We start from the raw sequence: 16,773 nt of genomic DNA on the forward strand, positions 1-16,773 counted from the left end.
CCAATGCTAATTTCAACAGATATCCGCCTTGCTTGTCCTCCCTCGTGCCGGAGATTGCAAGATACAGGATATTTTTAAAAGCGATTACTACCCCGTGGTTTTCTCCCTCACATTTGCTTGAAATGTGTGGATATGCACGAAGGTGTCACATTTGCAAATGTGTTTCTTGAAATGCGAGTGTCTGGTTTCTCTCCTCAAGAACAGTTCCACTGTGCGCTGTTTCACGAGGGAGTTTAAGCCCCTGATATTGTGCATGAGCACTTTAAGCATCATTTGTACCATGACCACCCCCTGTGTTTGTCTTGCGGGCCCCTTTAGAGTTACCCCCCCCCCTTAAAGCACCCATCCCAACTTGGCACCACCGCAGTGAGAATCCCTGGTATCTGTCCACCAGCCACAGTCCCCTGTTTCATACATACAATCATGAGGCCAGTTCCCTGTCCGGATGGAGTTCGTTTCTGGGATTTGGCCTTATCCTGCTGCCTACACCTTCCTGGCCTGTCTTCCCCCTGGTGTTGTGATTTCGAGCCTGCCAGGGTCTCCTTCCCCCTTCCTGGAGGATGCCCTTTCGCTGTGCGCCCCCTTTGCCGTTGCTGTGCACCTTTCTCAGTCACCTTACTTTGGCTCAGTGTTGGAATGGTCTGTCAAACTCGCCCCTTGATGTGTGTCTGAAGTTGTGACGTATGGTTCCTCTACAGCAAGGCCAAAAGACCCACTCAATAGACCGCCAGGGGGTTTACTGCATTCCTTTTTGCCACGATGCCACCTCTCAGATATGTAACAGATGCCAACAGTAACTTCGTAGGTTTAGTTCCTCTTGCCACCCACCACCATGGAGCCGACTGACCCTCCGGAGTGTAGGCAGGTGTCCTTGCCACTGGTTCCCTGACATGGGAATACTTTTTAGCCCAAAGTTATTTGTATTTGTACCACATCCAGCAGCGCACTGAGAGCCCAAAAGGTACCTCTGTGGAAGGGAGATGTCCCGGGTAAGTCATTCTGGAGGGGGGTGCTCTGTGTAGGTTGTCTGGCATTGCCAGGAGCCAGAAGCTGATATGCTTGTACCCTGATGTCTACCTCGTACCTGGTGGGGCCTCATGGATGCAGGGGAAGCCAAGGCAGGTTGAGCATGGTAGGCAGAATCCTGTGCAGTGCCCTTAGGGACCACTACACACAATTAAGACTACAGGTGGCAATACAAGTTTTACCTTTGGTACAAGCCTGCACTACTAAGTTATAGTGGTAGCAGTAGCAGAGAAGCCAGGCTTCTCTCAAGAGTATATGAGCAGTAGGAGAGATTACACAAAAGGGACCACAATTACTGTGGCTCAAGCAAGCACTGACTCAAGGTTTCAGGTAAAAAATATAAGTACATTTATTTTTAAACCATCAGTTATAAACACAACACTTCTATTAAACTTTAAACAAAACCACACGTTAAATATACTTCAACTATCCAATTCACTTTGTACAGTATGTCTCAAGGTAAGTACCCTGTGTTTGAATGAACCAGTGTTATGAACAAAACACGATACCGCAGATATGGTTGCAATCACTTTTTGACAGTTCGGTCTACTCAAACGCGTATCCGTGACATGAAATGCTACCGGGGCAAAAACACACTTAGCACCTGAGAGACCCAGAGGGAGTTGGAGGCAAAAATCACAGGCAATATTTAGGTTGGGCAGGCAGTATCGAGAAACACTCAGAAACAGGAGTTCAAAAGTCAAAGGGTCGGAGCCAGGGTTAAGTGACACCAGAGGCCTGTTGCCGAAGATCACACCGTTAGACAGTTCACGATTCAGCGTAGTCCAAAAGTACTTGGATATTGTCAATGTTCGGAAGCAAAAGTTATAAGAAGGAGGCAAGACAAGGACGAGCCTTGAGGACGAAGAAAAGGGGGTTCACCCAGTTTCCTCGAGTAGAGCACAGTACCTTATTCCAATGATGCAGCTGGTGCCCTGGCAGTTGTTCCTGGTGGTTTCCCGCAGACCTACAATTCCTGGAGCTTTATTGTGAAGGACGACGCCTGAAGGGGGTCTGCACCACACAGGGATGAAGCCGGCAGCAGCGACAACGAATCAAAGGTGCGCCCCTTAAAAATAGGAGAGGCTCGGCAGGTGGCTGTCCGGACCCCTACAGCAGTGTGCAGCGACTTCGACCACGGCGGAGATCTCTGGCTGAAGAGGATGAGCTGGTTATCCCCACCAGTCTCAAGGGAAGAAGACTCCGGACTGGATCTCCTCTTAGTCATCGAAGGGTAGATAGCTCAGGACTGCAGCAGGGCTTCACCGGGACGGGGTAGTTGCAGCAGCCGTCGTACTCACTGCTTCTCTTTGGTTCCTTGTAGTTCCAGAGGCGGCTCTGACTTCTAGCCCAAGAGACCTGCCTTTTATGCGCAAAACCCCCATTCACACAGCCTGGCTGTCAATCACACAGCAGGGGGGTTGTGCAGCCGGGACAACCACCTCAGCCAATCATGGCAAAGTGCGATTTGGGTTTCCTAGAATAGCCTGTGCAGGGGGTGACTACACCCCTCCCTCACATTCAGCCCACCTAGAAACCCAGACACCTTGAGGAGCGCTTCTCTGCAGAAGCCCGCCAAAAGACGGTGAACAAAGAAGGCGAACCTAGTTTGCCGCACAAAGTAAAACACAAGAAGGACTTTAACAAAAAGAAATGGCGAATAAACCCAACCAGAGGCAAAAGAAAAACTATTTGGTCAAGCGGGTTTATGTTCGAGGCTAATATAATAGCCAAGAACAGTACCACGTTTATCTAACATAATCGCAGTAGAAAAGTTAGGGTAGATACCACTGCGACCAGCCAAGTCTAAATGTTAAAAGAGCGAAACAATGCTCAGGGAGGTACAGACAGAAAAGGGTTACAGATTAGCCCTTTTCCAGTACTCCATGTAAGATGGGGTGTACTGGGTCTGTGGTAAAAATGACCATGTAAAGTAAATGGCAACTTTACCTTTCTCTGGGGGACAGTAGTCGGCCCCAGTGAAATGGAGTCAGTGGGAAGTCTTACAGACAACCCTGGGTTACTACACTGAGGGTGCGGTGTAATCCATACAAGAACAGGGGCACCTGGAGGGGTGTGCTCCAGTGCCCAAGATCACACAATGAGTAAAAACACATAGGCCGAAACACATGTAAGAGTGGAAAAAGGATGTACACTCTTACCAGGTGGAAAAAATAAACTCCAGAAATCCAGCAAAGCTGCTAGGGGACTCACTAGGTGAGGGAAATTAGCCCTAGAAGGAGAATTCTCCCTAACAGAGCGTCCTTGTGGTGCTACAAAGAGCTTCCTCATCTTGTGAAATGATGGCCTGCGGCACCATGGTTGCTGCGGGCTCTGTGGTGTTTGCGCCCATCCTGCCAAGCCTCCCTGTGCCTTCGATCCGCACCCTGCAAGCTCCAGTGGGCCCCCACGGACGGGCTCTCGACCCCAGGTTCTGCACACCTCTTCTGCTCTCTCCACGGAATGGATAAGCCGCTCACTTTTCTTTTTTCGGGTCAATAACCCTTTCACAGCACAGAGCTGATCCGCTCCATATCGCTCACCAGCGATTCACTCAGCGCCCCACGGCAAAGCCCAGCTCTGCGGCTCTTGTGGGCTGCCGCTTCTCGCCACCAAGCAGCTTGTTTGTCCGGTGACCATCACCTTGGCAAACTGGCTAAAAACGCTTAAGCACCGTCGAATGGTGCAGAGGGTCTTCCCTTCCTCTGCTGGGGGTGAGGCAGGAATCACTCTTACATGGGTTTTCTCATGAAGGGCCAAGCCGTGCTAAAGCTAGCGCGTCCTCCAGCCTGCCGCCATCTTGGAATCCATCACTGGGACTGTTTTTAATAGAAAATATATGCATTTATTGCTGGGTGGTTGGGGGGCCAGGGGGAGGGGGTTTGGCAGAAACAATATTTTTACTCAAGAGTGAGCCCAGCATGTAAGAATTGTAAGACCACTGCTCAAGAGCAGGACACGTGTTAAGCAGAATCCTATGCAGTTCCCTTATGGAGCTCTACAGAAGATTAGGACTACAGGTATATGCAATAAATCCCCTTTGGTATCAGTCTGTACCACACAGATTTAGTTGGTAGCTGTGGCTGAGCAGTCAGACTTATCTCAAGAGGGAGATGAGCAGTATTCAGGGTTTACACAATAGGACCACAGTACTATGGAACATGGAAACACTGACCAAATCTTTGTATCAAAAAGAATATATATTTATTTTACACTCTTAACTTTACAGACATCACTATCATTAAACAAGTTACAACAGTCAAAAGTATACACAACTCCCTATTTAAATTGTAGACAAGTTTGAGCAAGAGTAAAAACTGAGCAAAATGGCAGTGTTACACCAAGCAGAATTGGCACTCTAACAATTTCTTCAGAGGGAGGGAAAGGTCAAGTTATACAGGGTTAGACTCCTAAACGCACCAGCAACACTTCCCGATTGGATTGTGAACAAGTTAGGCAAGGCAGTACTTTAGCATCAGCAATACTTGGGTGAAAACTGAGCAAAATGTCACTTCACAATATATAAAGGGGAAGGAAAAGGTGGTAATAAGAGTTTAGGTGCACCAACACATTTCTTGATGAAAAGCAATCTAGAGAAGGCAGTTGTAACAGAATTAGCCAGTGTCAATGGGCCTGTGCCAGAGTCAGTGGTACAAGGGAAAGTGCCCAGATTTAAACTGGTCTAGTAGCTGCAGTCAAGTCTTTGATTAACGGTTGAAAAGGAGGGTGCAGAAGGTAGAAAGACAGTGTTAGACGATAGGGTTGGCCAGCCCAGAAGGTAATTAAAGGAATTAAAACACCTTTAGCAGTACCGAACGAAACGGGAGGCCTGGCAGAACAATGTACCTTAAAAGTGGAAGAGGCTCCTGCGGTGGCGGTAGTTCCTGCTGTTCGGGACATCAGCCGAAGAAGAGGCCCTCGTCGTGGAGGAAGGTTCGAGTTACTGCACTGCCGAGGGATGAAGCCGGCAGCGGTGATGCCAAACAGAATAAAAGGTACGCTCCTTTAAATCGCGGTTGTGGTGGATGGGTGCCTGGCTATCCGGGCTCCTAGTGCTTAGCACTGGCGATTCGACCAAGGCAGGTCCTGGAAGGCGATTGGCGAACTGGTTGGTCCCACGAGCTCAAGGGAAGAAGGCTCTTGCAGGTGAAGATCTTCTCTTGTCGTTGAAGAAAAGTGGTGAGGATCTGCAGCAGGGCTTCACTGGTGATTGTCGTTACAGATGTCTTCGGCTTCTCTCCTCTTCGGATTTCTCAGGTCCATTGGCAACATCTATCTTCCAGTGCGCAGGTCCCTGCTTTTATGCAGAAAAAACTCCATTCATACAGCCTAGCTGTCACTCACACAGTGGGGTGGCTATCCCGGCAGGATAACCCCCCAGCCTATTAGGGCAGAGTGTGACTTGGGTTGCTTAGGCAACCCTGTCCAGGGTGCCTATTCCCCCTCCCACACATCCTGTCTACACCAGACTCACTGGCGCCTAAAGGAGGGCTTCTGTCCAGAAGCCCGCCAAAAGGACGAACAAAGGGCCCTGACCTTGGTTTGGATTACAGAGAGCCACACGAGAAAGAAATATTATTAAAGATCTGGCAAAAAAAAACACTGGAGTAAAGTTAATATTAAAATAACCCGGTAGTACTTTAGAGGCTGTCAGTAAAAGAGCCTCTTACAATGGGAAAATCCCATAGGGAAATATTTGCGGTAGAATATTTACGGTAGTAACCACTGCCACCAGCCAGAAATTTTGGAGAGAGGGACTGGACAGTACCCTCTCGAAAATGAACACCATGGAAAACTATTAACCCTTCCCAGTACCTCCATAGTAGGACGGGTTGTACTGGTTTTGTTCATAATTATTGACTAGCAAAATCAATGGTAACTTTGCATACCTTGGGAGATAGTAGTCAGTCCCAGGGTATGGGGGTCTATGTTTGGGGGTCACTCTGACACCCCTGTGTTACTGCACTGAGGGTGCTGTGTAACACGCATGTAAAAGATACCACATATGGAGTGAGAAAAACTCCATAGCCCAGGAGCACAAAAATGGCCTGAGAAATAGCATCATACATATGCCTAAGAGTGGAAAAAGAGTCTCACTCTTGGCAGGAGTAAAAAATAAACCCTTGGAATCCAGCAAAGCTGCTGGGGGACTCTATAGGTCAGGGAAATTAGCCTTTTAATAGAATTCTCCCAAAACAACACGTGTCGGATTCGTTCTGTGAGGCTTTCTGCATCATTCACTTCTGCAAGGGCCCATTACGTAAGGGGGGAAGAAACCCTCCGCCATCGCTAGAGGAACTGTTATTTGGTAGACTTCATCTGTTTATGATGTCCCTTCCTCAATGTTTATATTCCATAACCATTTTCAACAGATTCTGGTACCAATCCCTTCACATTAGCGAACCTTGATCTCCAGTTCCCTACCTACAATGCTTGGTCCCCTTCTCTCCCTACAAACTACTACAAATATTTGGCCACTTCCTGTTCAGTCTGATTTCCAGACCAACCCCTTCCGAATCAGTCATTGGGGAGCAGTTGGCCTCGCGGGTTGGTCAAAAGACCCAAACCTCTGATCGGGAAGGCAATGAGAAACTGGCAGTCTGATCATGAGAATTGCACAGCAAAAACCTTGGAGTCCTTCATTTGAAGATCGTTAACTCTCTGCCTATAAATGTTAGTCCTGGCAACACATTTGTCCTTTAAATTACAGAAAGCTGGTATCTTTCTCTAGATCTGTTTTGAAGGCTGGATTAACTATGGGAAGTATGTAATTGTATGGGAAGAAAAAATATTAGAGTAATGTGCTGTTTTAATTGAAATAGAAATTTCAGATTTTCCCCATATACAGCAAATGACACTTGGCAACTTTTCACACCAAACAGATCATCCGGGCTGCTATCAACATACCCAAGCGAGGACACATCTCTGCAGCCCGTAGAGCAGTTCACTCACTGCCCATCAAAGAAAGAATCCTATTAAAGACACTCACAATCGCCCCTAGATGTGTTTTGAAATCTGCCCGCCATACTTGGTTCAAAATACTCAACCAGGCCTGTTAGAACCCCCTACACTCTCGAAATAATTATTCCAAACTTCAAAAGAGCAAAAACCAGAGGAGTGAGCGTCCCAGTTGTCGCTGCCAAGCAATGGAATGCGCTACTGCAGGCAGTAAGAGCAGTCGTCGTCGTACTGGGCTCCCCGCAAATTCCTTAAGACACTTCTATTTGTCTAATCGTCTGTACCAACCAACCTCTGTTTCTTGCTAAGAATGTAACAGAATATATGCCTCAGATGTCTAAAACCGTGAAAAAACGAACACAATTTATGTATGTATGTAACACAATGTTTCCATGCTTCGCCTACAGGCCACATGTAACCGGTTTTTCCAGCGCCCAGATGCCTAATAGCTTGCGCGCGCGCGCTTAACAAATGCAAAAAAAACTAAAGAAATCAATATTATATGTAAGCATGGACTGATTAATATACAACATGTAGTAAAACAAACTTCTACACTTATTTAATTTTTCTACATCCAGAGAGTTTGGCCTGCATCTCAACGGGATGTGCTGTATTTATCTGCAATCAAAATGATACCAGCTTTGAGCGAAAATGACCCCGACACATGGATTGTTTGCAATTTCTCTGTGGATCATGATGGTGCTCCTGTAAGTTAGAATTCATCATTACTGCCGAAAAAACATAGATTCAACCCTTGTAGATGGACATTTTGTTTATCCTTTGTTTTTTGACTCTGATCAGTCAGTGCTTTCCTAATGTTTACCATACCACTTAATATGTTTTTTAACGGCTTGCAGTTAATGATTTTTAGATAGCCACAACGAACCAAGAAACTATTATCAAAGTAGGATGTAGTGTGGCCTAAGTTTCCTTTTTTACTGTATTTTTGAATCTATAGGTATTTTATTTAACCAAACTCTGCAGTATACCTGCTGAAAATTAACCAACTAAAAACTTGAACAGAAACCAATTTTAAACTAGAACTTTGAGGACCTTCCACATTAGCCTTGTGCACCAAGAGTTTATAGTCTATAAAAAGTGAGTTGATTTGTGATAAAGTTGAAATTATATAGAACCAATGATATTACCTAGACTAGGATTTTTTAGTTTTGAGTTTAAGAGAGTATGTTTTGTTCATGCGTCTCATAAAGGCAAAATGTTTAGTCTACAGAAGAAGCAAACTGTTATATTTGCATATGAGCCATTCTTTTTGTAATACGAAGCCTATCGTTTGGAAGGTCCTGCTCGCTAATGGACCCACTCCTATAATATTCACTCATTACGATCAAGTGGAACCTTTTAAGGGCACGCTTTTATTTTTTAAAAGCTACAATATCTGAAACTGTATACTTCAGCTGGTCATGAGTCAACACACCTTTATTCAGGTTGATTTTTGGGAGTTCTCCTCACTTCCTACTGTGCGCGATCAAACTGCTTGGGACAAAGGAGGTTGCTTTGATGGGTTACGAAGAATGTTTTTGTGGCCAAACAGGATGACACCTGTTTTAGAAGGGTTAAGTTGCAACTTCTTTGACACCATTGAGTTTTTAACTTCTGATGCACCTTCCACAATACACTGGAGGGAATCAAAAGAATTGTTCACACGCATATCAATCTGCGTACCATCGGCATAGGAGTAATAACAAAGATTGAACTTAGATATTAAACAGTGAAGGTGACAAAGAAATACCCTGTGGGATCCCACAGGGTCCATGGGTTGGGTTGGAGTAATAAATTACTATCTTAACCTGTTGTGTCCTCATGGTAAAAAATTAATCGAACCACTTCAAACATTTGAGACACATGGGTGACTTCTATGAGTCTGGAACGTAGTATTTCGAAATCGACCATGTCCAGTAGGGTAAAAGCGCAGAGTTTGTGCAGGTAATAATACACCAGAAGTGGGTCGATAATGTTGCTGCAAGTTATGATCCAGCGAAGGTTTTATTTTCAGCAGAGCTGTTAGAATGGTGGCTTTGTTAGGTCAGAAAATGTTCTATGTTTGGTAAAGGGCAAGAAAAATATATTACATTGCACATTATTACTGTTTACAGGTATTGACCTGCATGTTTTTACTCTAAGCTCAAGTACATAAGCCAATGGACAAGCTCATTCAAATAAGCTTTGAATGGTAGTGCAGGTGGTCGATGTGATGAGCCTGCAGCAGAGATCTGTGTGCATGTTGCCGTTGGAAGGTTTGTTTCCCTGATGATCCACAAAGCGTTACTCGATCTGAGGCAGATAAAGTAACCTTGATCTCAATGCCCCCCAATCCACTGGACCTTTTGTTCCAGAAGGGCAGATTGACTGAGAAATCACACTGCTACGCATGCTTAAGGCATTGACAGGATCCTTTGCCCCTGCCGCAATCCACCTCCCTTCAAGCAGGAACAAACGTGAATGTAAGGTGGCACCTAAATCTCCTAAAGGGTGTATGTCAAAACAAAATCGATGTGATTGGGGGGGAGGGGGGGTTAAGCACCAGGTCTTGGGCGTGAGGGCGAGTGCTTGCCTAGGCACAAGACAAATACACCTCCCACATCACCCAAGGCACAAACAATGTAGTAGATGAAGCTCTTATGACCTCCGGCCTCAAGTGAAACAATTCTGCAGGTAGATTACCCAGTCAAGACTCCTACCAACAGGCAAGTCCCCTTGCACACCAGAAATTGTAAAACATTTCACTTTTCTGTGTCAGTACTGGGCTCACACAAGTGATGGACCCATGAGCAAGCTAAGGGACTATTCATCCTATTATCTGCCATATCCATCCTATTCTGTGCCATATATATAGGTCTGAGGCTTGTGGATCTGCTTAGATCACATGCTATGCATAAGCCGACATCTAGCGGTAGCCGCAGAGTATTACATTTTTTGTTTTCAAAACACAAAGGGACATCAACCAGGCGTGCCAGTAATACTATCCCTATTATGATGTCCACTGTACCCATGGTCCTTCACACGTCAAGGTCCCTTAGATTGTTTTTTCCTCCATCGTAGTCTGACGCATTTGAGTTCCTTCTTGGCTGATGCCAATACTTAGTAAAAGTTTAAACTTTTTCTTTCTGGGTTTTTGACAACCGTACACAGCAAGATCTCCGGCAACGGCTTTTGAGGACAAGACCATCCGTCGACAATGACTCGCATCTCGGCAGACTTTGTTTGCAGCGTTCCAGGCCCTAACGGGCCTTGGCCCTGCAGAGTAGGGAGAGTGAGGGGAGGTGCATATTCAGTCTCTTAGAGAATGCGTATTCCCCTACATTCACATATATTTCGCCAGGCTGCCACCTTCATACACTATGGAAAACACTCCTTTTAAATGCTGTCCTTTCTGTAACGGGACGTTTCCCTGGAAGGATGTGCACTGTGTGTGTGTGTAATCTTTGCCTTCCTAGAGACCAAGCTGAAAAACAGTGCATGTCTTGCAAACTGTTTAGGCCGAAAACTCTAAAGGACCGCATGAATAACGCTGGTCCCACCACGCCGTGCAGGCTGAGGCCGCCATAGACTTCGAGGGAGCCTCCAGCGATGGCAGCGTCAGCATTCTAAGTGGCGCCGAGGGTGATCGGCATCCAGTGGAATCCTGCGTGTGAGACTCCAACAGGCAGGCTGGCAGTTCTGCTACAGAGACGACACCCGGTGGCTCAAGCACATACCCCATGGACGAAAGTCGACCACGCCGTCTACCGATAAGCCACACTTGGTGTTAAATGGAAGGTCGGACAATTCCCTGTCCTCTGGGCCATAGAGTACTTGATCGCCACATGACAGGCCCCTGAGACGCCAAAGTCTGTTTCCGACACTGTGTCGAAATCTGCGAAGTCCTCTGGTTCCGGCGACCGGACGTCGAAAGACATGTAGACGGCCCCGGGAAAAAGCTCTAAAATGAGGGACTTAATTAAAAAAACACATCCGTGATGGCCAGAATGTCAAAACTCCAAATCCTCAGTCACAAGGTACATATAGGGATTATTCGACCCCTGAGGGCACCCTTTATGGGGCAATGCATCATAAACCGACCCCTGCCCCATAACCACCTGCTCCCTCAGTGGTGCCAAGATCCTCCCAATGGACCCCAGAACAACTTGATAGGGTCATGAGGAGAATGTCCAGTTTTATAAATGTCTTAGATCAACTCCACAGCCTTCAGAGCCCCCCTCAAGATGAAGTATCGAGCAAATGGCCCTCCGCCAAGAGAGCCCGCCTAGACGCCACGCAAGCTACTACCTTGTCCTATCAAGACGTTGGTCAAGACCCATATTACTATGACACTCGAGGCTCACAGGACCCTGGCTCATATTCAGACCCAGAAGCCCAAGAGGACAAAGGAAACATAGGCCAATACTATGATAATGACGATGATAACGTATACATTATGCAATCCTCGGACCACACCGACCAACCAGTTGCTGACTCCTTGTTAGACAACCAGCTGCAGTAAAATGACCTACTCTTAAAGGTTGCAGAACACTTTAAGATAGATACCCAGGAAGCTCAAGTTGATAAAGACTTCATAGATAACAAATCTGCAGCACAGTTTATCCCTCTGCTTCAATCAGTCCAGAGGCATATTCAGTCCTCACTACTTGCCCCTAATCTGACGAGGGCAGTCAACCCACGCATCGAAAAGATGTTTAAACCAGCCCCTTTACATTAGGGAACCGATAAAGCCTGACTCTCTAGTAGTCACCACCACAAGAGAGCGGGAATACCTCTAGCCTCTGCCGAAGCCCCTCCCAACAAGGAAAGTAAGAAGATCTACATCCTGGGCAGGAAAGTAGCTTCCTTGGCTGCTTATCAAATAAGAATAGCTGATAATACTAGGCTTTTATCAAGCTATAATTGCCACATGTGGGACAAGATCGCACAACAATTAGACTCTGTTCCAGAGCCCCTAAAAGCACAGCTCTTACACACCATCACAGAAGGAAAACTAGCAGCAAGCTGCATCCTTAAGAATAACTTAGACACAGCAGACAACACGGGGCGAATTGTGGCAGAATGTACACTAATCAAAGACATGCATGGCTCTGTCAATCGGGTTCAAATTGGAGACCCAGGCTACCGTTTTTTCTTTTTTCCAAAACGTTTTGTCCCCACATTCCTTTTTAGGGAAGCGGTGCCTCCCTCGCCACCCATTATTGTAGAGTAAGGAGAGCGGGTGCAACCCCCTCGACACTTTTGTTTTCTGGGTTTTGTTTCGGTGCCGAATTCAGCATTATCTTGACTTTTTCTTTTTTGAGCTTTTCGATGGATACCTACTACAGGAAGTCATTCTGTTACTCAAGAGGAGGGATTACATGGCAACACTAGACATGAAAGATGCATACTTTGATATTTCAATGTTGCCTGCTCACCGAAGTACTGAAGATTCAAAGTGGGTTCTGCGCACTACCAATTCAAAATTCTCGCCTTCGGGATTGCATCAGTCCCTCAGGCCTTTCCAAAGGTAGTAGCGGCACACCTACGCCAAATATAAATTCCAATGTACCCTTATCTGGACGACTTAGTCATAACAGGGGACACACCACAAAGGCTTCAACAGCCGACAAACCTTTTGCATCAACTAGGATTTACTGTCAATGGGGGAAAAGTCCAGCCTGGTTCTCAGCCAGGTAAAGCAAATTCTATGGGCAATAATTGGTTTTTCCCTCCAACGAGTGGGTACAGAACATACTGCTACAGGTCCCATTTTATGCAGTCGATGGCCAGATAAGTCAGAAAGGTGATGCGCCTTCTTGGTTTGATGGCATCATGCATCTTCACACAACTACCTGGCAAACACAAGTCAACCGTCAAACACAAGTGGAAACTACATTGAACCATTCTGAATACATTTCTTTTCAAGATGGGTTCATCGAGACATAGATCTGTTTGCTACAAAATAAAATGCAAAATGGCACACTAACACTTCCAGGTTCCCCCACAATGGGTCCAGTGAGTACACACTGTGGATCATTTGGTTAGGGATATTTGCATACCCTTTTCCTCCAACTCAACTTTTGATCAGAGCAATCCACAAAATGCATCAAGAATACTTAATGATCCTAGTTTCTTCAATGTGGGCATATCAGACATGGTGCTTCCATCACTGTGAAGGCATCATGAAGCAAGACATAGACAACAGATTCAAAGTTCAAGCAAAAATAGTTTATTAACTTAAATGCCAGGATGATTGAAGGCCTAATTTTCTCTATGCTAAAATGGGATTTCCCTACCTAAGGAAAGTCTGAGTCAATAAGTTTAACTTAAGGCTCCCTGTGTCCAAAATCTATACTTGCCCTAACAACTAAAGCTAAACAATGCGTAGAGATGTCAGCAGCTGAATAAATAGTGTTCCAATTAAAGTTCTGAGCTTCTTCCAGCTCTGGCCTTATTTTCCAACTCCCCTTCCCTAAGTCCAAGACAGTTCCACAAAGTCTCTGGGTTCTCCAGTATGCTCTGGCATGGATTCACATGCTCATGAATATTCCCTGTAGTCAGGCTGCGAATCCTCGGTAAAGATAAAAGTTACACTTTCACTTACAAACTGTATTTTTCCTTTAAACAATCACTGTCCTCTGGGTCATAATGCCTCCATCCAATAACAGCCCTCTCCCTACGCCCCTCCTTTGGCAGCCATCTTCAGATTTGGTAAGCATGTAAAGTGGCAGTATGACCAAGAAGAGCTGCAGAGGGGTCGGACGTTGTGAATCCATGCCAACCCATGCTGGAGAACAATATTTACCAGTAAGTGACCTGTTCCTTCTCCAAGATTAGGGTCTGGCATGGAGTTGCATGCTCATGAATAACGAATACACAGCAGTACATTACACAACCACGTGAGGTGGCATGGCTCAACAGAAGCAATACACTATTTCCCCCGGACAGACTTGCCTCAAGCGAACAGGTCATGTAGCACCGCTTGGCCGACTCAAGACCCCTCCCTGGAATCCCTGTCGATGCAGTAAGGTATGCGTGAACCTCCATGTAGCAGCGCTGCAGATGTCCAACAAGGGCACACCAGACAGGAATGCCATCGTCGCAGCGATCCCTCTGGTGGAGTGGGCTGTCAGACGGCGTGGCAGCTGTCGGTTCACCAACCGATGACCATGCATGATGCAGCCGGAGAGCCATCTTGAAATGGAAGCCTTGGACGAGGGCTTCCCATGGTTCACAGGACCAAAGTTCATGAACAGTCGTGAAGTCTACCGAAAACTCTTTGTGCGTGTCACGTAGAACTTCAAGTACGAGCAACATCCAGCAAGTGCAAGTCCATTTCAGCCAGTAACAAAGGTTTTGGAGGAAAAATAGGTAACATTAAAGGCTCATTGAGGTGAAATTCCGATGGAACCTTCGGCATGAAAGAGCGGTGCGTCTGCAGTACCACCCCGATTCGTGGAAAGTCTTGTATGGTTGCTTGCAGGATAGGGCCTGGAGCTCACTCACCCTGCTGGCAGAGGTGATGGCTACAACCTTTCTCCATGAGAGGAACTTGAGGGTCTGATGCATCGGCTTGAATGGGGCACACATGAGCCTTGTCAGAACCAGGTCGAGTTCACACGCCGGGGCAGGTGCCTTCACCAGCAGGAAAGATCAAAAAAGTCCTTTGAGGAACTCCTTGATGAGTCAGTGAGACCACAGGGAAGATCTTCTTGGAGACCTGGTGTAGCGGGAGATAGCTGCCAGATGCACCTTGATAGAAGCGTGTGCCAGGCCTGCCTTGGCCAAGAAGAGCAACTAGAAGAATTTGCGGGGCCGTGACCCTCAGTGGGGTAGTCTTCTTTTGCAACCAGCACCACGTAGCGAAACGCTTCCACATGTGACCATAGCACTTCAAAGTCGATGATGCCCTGACCTTGGCGAGGATCTCTATGCAGTCCGCCGGCAACTCTTAGCCACCAAACTCTAGGGCTGCAGGAGCCAAGCCTTCAGGTTCAGTGATCCTGGGTCGTGATGCAGGATTACGACTCCTTCTCTAGTGAGAAGATCGGGAACTATCAGCAGCTTGACCGGGGGTGACGCCCACAGACTGAGAAGGTCCGGATACCATATTCGCCTCAGCCATGCCAGAGCGATGAGTATCATCTTGCATCTCCAGTTCCGACCTGGGAGGCTCCCACCACTGTGACCTTCTCACGGCCTGCCTGGGCATCAGCACCACAGTTTCTCCCAGGAACTTGCTGGCATCCTGGTTTGCCGACAGGACCCTTCTAGGCGCCCCCTTCTCCATAGGGTTTCTCTCCCTCCAGTCAAACAACTCTCAGCCTGGTTCTCTCTTGCTGGTCTCTTCCCTGATGGTCACTCCACCTTTTTATGCACCTGAAACCACCTAACAGTTTGCAGGTGTGAATCCTCGAGCACAGTTTCTTGACCATAGTTGGTGGACTTCTCTGGACATGCCTGACCCTCAAAACAGTCTGCATGCCTCTTCCTCGTCTCAGCACTGGAGTGGTGAAATGATGTTAGTGTGTACCACTCCTAGTCGCCTCTTCCTCGTCTCAGTACCATAATGGTATGAATGAGGGGAAGTGATTGACCACAGCCCATAAAGGCAGGTGTTGGGGGGGTGGGGAGGTTGCTTATTACAAGGAGAATGGGGGGTACCATGTCTCGCCTGTGTACACCGTCTCTCCGATCCCCAAGGACCCTCCACCCAGGTGTTCCTCCCTCACATCTCCACCCCCCCAGGGTCAGGATCCAAAAGCGATGGCCTTCCCCTGGCCACCAGAGAGAGGATCCAAGGAGAGTAGGTGTGAGGATACCCTCAGGTTTCTCACACTACTCAAGATATCTGTCTGCATGCTGATGAAGCTAACCAGTCCTTACAGCCTCTTTTCAAAGAACCAAGGGTCAAACCTTCAGCCACATCCTCAGACAACCAATTTAGCAGCTTGGCTCCTGAAGTCCTAGATTATGGCCGTTTTAACTTACTAGCAGATGTATGGAGCTATTAAAGGAATAACTGTGTTGCTGGAAATGTATTGCAGTGACCGGGCCTCCTTGTCCTATTCCCCCTTATTCTGTCTGTTCTGCTTATTTGCTACACCAGAGTACAGTTCGGCCCCCCTGGCAGTGCAGATCTTCATTTTTACCTTTTGGTGAACAGTGCCCATAGGGCACCCATGGGTAGGGGTAGACCCTTGAACTCCTACTGTAGTAGGGGGAACACCTTTGTACTCCTAGTGTGTTTTTATGGGCACATGTTGTGCCCACATAGTGTATGAGCTGGTGCGGATGTGACAGTGTATCCTCCATTGTTGGGACACCCAACCCTGACATAGGAATCAATGGATTCCTACACAAATGCAAAATAGCCACTTGGTTTCCTTTGCCTTACCCCCTTTTTTCTCAATGTCCTGAGAAGCCCTGACTCTGTCCCCTTCCCCTTAATGGTTGTTTGGTGGAAGGACCATATTTGGCTCTGAGGCTGCCTCATGCCAGACTGGCTGGACCCTTCCTAGTGGCTGCTTGTTGTGGGTGCTGCCTGCATGAATGCACTTGTTTGCGATTGGCTGACTGAGCCTGGCTCCACCTGAGGGAATGGGGAGTGATTTATATAACAGGGGGCCTCACATTCACCTTTCTGTCGGAAGCTAAAACAAAAAACCGAAAGCACAAGCTGAAGTCATGGTAAGCTTGCATCCTGAAATCCAGTTGTAGGAAGAAGTCTGCAGCTGCGCCTCTTTATCAAATCTGAAAACTGGCTTGCTGATTTAAGATTGAACCAGAGAGGACCTGGATAGGTGA

At 46.9% G+C, this 16,773-nt stretch overlaps 1 protein-coding gene across 2 annotated transcripts in view; it reads left to right on the top strand.

Annotated features, from left to right (window-relative positions):
- Positions 1-16,773, top strand: part of CERT1 (ceramide transporter 1) — a 1,636,484-nt gene that overhangs the window by 1,321,439 nt on the left and 298,272 nt on the right. For both annotated transcript variants that reach the window (XM_069627469.1, XM_069627468.1), the window contains one exon: positions 7,563-7,691. In XM_069627469.1, coding sequence (XP_069483570.1) covers positions 7,563-7,691 — 129 coding nt within the window. The remainder of the gene's footprint in view (positions 1-7,562; positions 7,692-16,773) is intronic.

The sequence above is a fragment of the Ambystoma mexicanum genome, chromosome 6p, assembly GCF_040938575.1.
Source record: "Ambystoma mexicanum isolate Mex_15411 chromosome 6p, UKY_AmexF1_1, whole genome shotgun sequence".
In the NCBI taxonomy this organism is placed as follows: Eukaryota; Metazoa; Chordata; class Amphibia; order Caudata; family Ambystomatidae; genus Ambystoma; species Ambystoma mexicanum.